Genomic DNA, 2,862 nt, shown 5'->3' on the forward strand with positions numbered 1-2,862 from the left:
ATGTGGGTAATTGTACATTCTTGTTGCGGTTGATTATGTGTCAAAGTGGGTCGAAGCGGTCGCAACAAGAACTAAGGATCATTCCGTGGTGTGCAAGTTTGTTCAATCCAACATCTTCTCAAGATTTGGGATTCCTAGAGTTATCATAAGTGATGGTGGATCACATTTCAAGAACTTTGCATTTGGCAAATTGTTGAAGCGTTATGGTGTTAACCACCGTATTGCAATGCCTTATCATCCTCAAACAAGTGGCCAAGTTGAAGTCTCTAATCAACAAATCAAAGAAATTTTAATGAAGACGGTTCGGGTTGATAGAAAAGATTGGTCGATTAAGTTGGATGATGCATTGTGGGCATATCGCACGGCCTACAAGACACCGATTGGTAACACTCCTTATCGGTTGGCGTATGGGAGGGGTTTTCATTTGCCAATGGAGTTGGCACATCGGGCATTATGGGCAATTAAGAATGTTAATTTGGATTACCAGGAAGCTGGTGAGTTGAGGAAGTTGAAATTGAACGAGTTGGAAGAAATCCGGGTTGACGCGTATGAATGTGCTTCGAATTACAAAGAGAAACTAAAGAGGGTGCATGATGCTAAGATACGGAAAGGAACATTTGAGGTTAGGCAAAAAGTGTGGCTTTATAATGCAAGATTCAAATTGTTTCCCGGGAAGCTTAAAAGCAAATGGATGGGCCCGTATGTGATCACAAGAGTCGGGAGGTTTGGTGATGTGGAGATTGAAGACATGCAAAGTCAAGCTAAACAAGTTGTGAATGGACATCGTCTCAAACCGTATTTAGAGGGGAAAGATGTGAACATGCTTGACAACTACAAGGTGAGTTTCCTCTTAAGCTCACCGGATGGCTCCACCGCGTAAAAGTCCAGGTTTGTTGTATAGTGTAATATAATTTTTGTTCAAATTTGTTTTTAAAAAAAAATTACCTTTCTCGTTACGAGTGTGTTCGAGTCAAGTGTGGGAAATTCTTTACCCTGTTGAGGACAACTCGGGATTTTCATGGAGGGTAGGGTGATTTTAATTTTTAGTGTGTCCGGTTCATTTACTCAGTTGACCTTGGTTAACCGTGGACCACGGTTCACACGGTGGCCCACGGTGCGGCGCATACTACTGCAGTTCGTCAGTCTTTAGGTATAGAAACGAAGTTTAATTTTTTTTACAACATATATCAGCCACATAACTCACCAACCATGTTCTACTTCTTCATAAACACTTTCTCAAACCCTAATTTCACATCACACCTCTTTCAAATACTTACCAAAATCTAAGAGTGTTAACTCTATTTTGAATAAACTGTTGTGAGGATTGATAACTCAAACCCTATTTTCTTCAATTCCTAAGTTTTAACCCGATTGTGAGGGTTAGGGGGCAAAAATTTCAAAGAAATTGGGGATTCTTGCTTGTTTGTGTAAAAGAACTTGTTTATCACCATAAAAATCATCCAAGGTATGTTCTTTGTCCATTCTTTGAATACATTGTAACAATTGTTAAGGTAGAAGTGAGTCGAGTTTACCCACTTGCTTGTTTAGTTATAATGGTTGTACATTGTAGTTGTGGATAATAGTAAATGCTTGAAAAGTATGAATTCATATTAGAAATTGGAAAAATTAAGCATTTTTTAGAGTCTTGAGATATTTGTTAATTGAATAACGAGTTGATTATCCACAACCATGGTGACAAGCAAGTGTAGGGAGGGACATGTTGAATTAAATTGGTTTGTTTTTGGTGATTTTTGTATGTAGATGGGACGAACTTAGGATAAAGGAAAGGGAAAGGCTACATCTTCTGGTGGCAGGGCTGCTCAAGCTAAGAGACAACGGTTGCGAGATGAGCAAGAACAGGTGTGAGTGGAAATCCCGAAACCCGACTGGAGAGGTGGGGTATTATCAAGCTATGCTCTGGAATGGCAACCGGAGCTGTTTACGGATAAACTGAGCACTTTGAGAGACTGAAATGAAGCATTCATGTGTGAAAAGGAAGTGACTGATCCGGGTTTTGAAGCGTTTGGTGTATTTAACAGATTCGAAGCGTTGGGGTGGGAAGCTGCCCTCAAATGTTATTGAAAGGGGATGCCATGCTGATATATACAACAATTAGGATCTCTATATGTTACAACTTGTATCTCAAAGTGCGGAATCCATTGAGAGTGAACAAAACAAGTAAACATTAAGCATATTCTTCATTGATAACTTGAAAGATTACAAGATATGACTTTGTAGCAACTTTCTCTCTCTACTCTCTCACTCTAACATTCACCAAAAGTCTCCATAATAACGCATAGGTCTCCTATTTGTAGGAAACATCAACAAGCTCATCTAGTCCGTATATGATATCGGGCGTATATCATATACGCCGCATATGATATGCGTTGACTTGAAGACTTATGCGTTGACTAACAAACACAAACTATACATTTGACATTTTAGTTCTACACAACATATCTAATACATCTAAGACCCTAGCAATAGACATTATGCTCTAACAGACTCCCCCTTGGATGTTGTTAGGTCTTCGATCTTCAATCTTCAGTCTTTCTTCTTAAAAATCTTTGCACCAAATCATCATACACTATTTATGGATACTTGGTGTAGTCTTGACAGCACCTCTTTTTCATGAACTCCTACGTTGTAGTCTTGGAGGCACTCAGGTCAATAGTATCCATATAAGAAAGATATGATCAGATTATTACTTGTATCTGATCCGTGATAGTTTCATTCATTTTATTCTCTTAAAAAACATGATATTTGAAAGTAACGACTTATGAAAGTTTGATATTTGAAAGTAATGACTTTGACTTCTCAATCATCTTCAACAGACTCTCATCTTCTTCCTTCTCATCTTCT

General features: G+C 38.5%; 1 protein-coding gene across 1 annotated transcript; it reads left to right on the forward strand.

Annotated features, from left to right (window-relative positions):
* The first annotated feature begins 430 nt into the window (after positions 1-430).
* LOC143531650 (uncharacterized) lies at positions 431-880 on the forward strand. Its single transcript, XM_077026903.1, has one exon. It carries the CDS (start codon positions 431-433, stop codon positions 878-880), a length of 450 nt encoding a protein of 149 aa, XP_076883018.1.
* Positions 881-2,862: the final 1,982 nt, after the last annotated feature.

Source organism: Bidens hawaiensis, unplaced genomic scaffold, assembly GCF_021521415.1.
Source record: "Bidens hawaiensis isolate Kalapana, Puna unplaced genomic scaffold, B.hawaiensis_p1.1 tig00000697_1, whole genome shotgun sequence".
Lineage (NCBI taxonomy): Eukaryota > Viridiplantae > Streptophyta > Magnoliopsida > Asterales > Asteraceae > Bidens > Bidens hawaiensis.